The sequence below is a fragment of the Eucyclogobius newberryi genome, unplaced genomic scaffold (genome assembly GCF_026437365.1).
Source record: "Eucyclogobius newberryi isolate DKJ021-1_F unplaced genomic scaffold, fEucNew1.0.hap1 SCAF_3, whole genome shotgun sequence".
Lineage (NCBI taxonomy): Eukaryota > Metazoa > Chordata > Actinopteri > Gobiiformes > Gobiidae > Eucyclogobius > Eucyclogobius newberryi.
In genome coordinates, this window is record NW_027315945.1 from 30,807,464 (window position 1) to 30,809,799 (window position 2,336).

General features: G+C 41.0%; 1 protein-coding gene across 6 annotated transcripts in view; it reads right to left on the reverse strand.

Annotated features, from left to right (window-relative positions):
- The window catches only part of ca14 (carbonic anhydrase XIV), an 18,989-nt gene extending 17,021 nt beyond the window's left edge, over positions 1-1,968 (reverse strand). For all 6 annotated transcript variants that reach the window (XM_072460251.1, XM_072460249.1, XM_072460252.1 and 3 more), the window contains exons 1-2: positions 1,831-1,968; positions 1,639-1,662 (exon numbers count right to left, since the gene is read on the reverse strand). In XM_072460251.1, coding sequence (XP_072316352.1) covers positions 1,639-1,662; positions 1,831-1,897 — 91 coding nt within the window. In that variant the 5' untranslated portion in view covers positions 1,898-1,968. The remainder of the gene's footprint in view (positions 1-1,638; positions 1,663-1,830) is intronic.
- Between the last annotated feature and the right edge of the window lie 368 nt (positions 1,969-2,336).

A 2,336-nucleotide genomic window follows, 5' to 3' on the forward strand; every position in this document is an offset into this window, starting at 1 on the left:
GCTCTCACGTTTACTGAGATTAGAAGGTTTGAATGTTTTGAGACATTTGTGCTTTTTACACCATTTTCACACTTAAAACATCATGAATAAAACCTTTGCACATACGTTTTCTTGAGGACTGGTGAGTTGGAGGAGAAGGAGCGGCTGAATTATATAAATTGGAGAGATTCCCACACGGTTTAACTTGCATAATGAGGACTTTGGTTGGACACTAAGTAATTGATCAAGTACTTTTCTAGCGGATCAATATTCATGGGATTCCGTCCAATTCTGTCCCGGTTTGGAAGATTTTCTGCAGCCGTTTCTCCATTAAAAAAAGATATTTCTAGTTGAATTATTGAATTGCGATGGTCACTGGGGACTGTTGACAAAGCGTAAAACTCATGAACAATCCAAGTCAACATAACATAACACTGAGATTGCCATGAAGCACCATTGACTGTATATATTAGCCCATTTTAGTCCTGATGTGGGCGTATTTTGGTTCTGTTCTAGTCCTTGTTTAGTCTTGATCTAGTCCAAGTTTAGTATTGGGTTTAGTCCAGATTTTGCGGTGAATGTCATCAATTTTGCGATCAGTGAGTTTACAGAAAACTGCCTCCTGCCCCGTGAAATAATTAAGATTTGATAAATAACAAATTATAAGGCTTTTTCTCACAGAACACACCCAAAGCAGGATATCAAATCTTTAACTAGAGTAATCCCCACAATGGTACATGAATATCCTCCACTCTGCCTGTTGTATGTACAGTATACAGGCTGAATAAGAGGGAAAAAATGCCCATTCATCCCCATTGTCCGCGGTATAGGCAACTAGTGTACAACCACCACACAATTAACACATGGGTTATTGTGCAGCAGTGACAATGCAGGCAGCACAAGCCATGTTTTAGCCCCCGTCGGTCCCATCTCCCTCTCGCTGCACCTGCCCCAAGCCCTCCACTTACATCTGCAAGATTCATGGTCCTATGTGGAATGTAAGGAGCGAAATAGACTAAACCAGGTCTAAAACAGGACCGAAACCTACGCAAGCCGTCCAAACAGGAATAAGTGAGGAATAATAGGCTTAACCAGGACTGTATGAAAGGTCGGCCAAAAACAGGACTAAAACCAACACACAAATCAGGTCTAAACAGGAGTAGATAAGGGACTAAACCAGGTCTATAAAGGGAGAAAATGGTACTAAACCAGCTTGAAAACAGGCCCGGAGCAAACACAAAACAAATTAGTGAAGGAAAGGGCAATAAATCAGGACTGAACAGGTCTAAATTGGGACACAACCAGGTCTACTTGAAACCAGGACTAAACCAAGACAAAACTTAGACTTCACTAGGTCTAACGTTAACAAGGACTAATCGAGAAGTTAGCCAAGACTAAACTAGACCTAAATGAGGAGATAAAACTAGTTCTAAACCAGGGCTAAACAAACCTAAACCACTAGAACCTCTCCAGGTCTAATAAGAGAAGTTTTCCAGAGAGAGAAATAAATTATAGTTAGAGTGGTGAGTATTTAAAAAGAATACTCCAACTAGGAGCCAACTATGAAAAGTTACAGAAAATCTAATCATTAGCATAATTATTAGAGCAAACCAAAAGGGGGGGAAACAAGTTTGGAGGGATTTGCAAACTTTAACTTACCAGTGTAGGTCCAGCGAATTTCCCCTGCAAATACAAATAGAAACTTAACTTCAATTCAGCAATTAAGGAATCAATTTTGACATATTGTTATCACTTTGCCATGATCAATATCTATAAATCTGACAATAAATGACCCAAACAAATAGCTGTCCAATGTAAAAAGCATTAAGAGTAAGTCAGTAAAGACCTCACCATCTTGGGCAGCAGTCCATTGGAAACATTTGCAAAATACCAATATAAAAAGACTCCAACTGTCCATGTTAGTCCCGCGCCACCATACAACCAAACACAAGTGAGTATGAGAGAAAGAGGGAGAGAGTGGGGCCGAGGCGAGAGGGAGAGGGGGGTTCCACCTGACCCTATTGCACTGCCAGAGCTGGCGGGTGATGATGCTTTTTACCCGAACGTAACAGGCTCAGAATAGACAGGACATTGCAGTGAGAGAACAGGTACAGACGTCTTTGAAACCTGGAAAACGCTACAATGGCACGTGCAAGACAATAGCATTCATTCAACTGTTGTTGTTGTTGTTGTTGTTTTATGGCGGTTGGCATCCAAGTGTTGCATTACCGCCAGACTTTATTCCTCAGACTTTTCGTAGTCCTCAGACTGTCGTAGTCCGTAAAAGTACTCCTTCCATTGCTTTGGTGTTACAAAGCCCATGAGGTCATGATATGTCTTTGTGACTAGAATAGTTG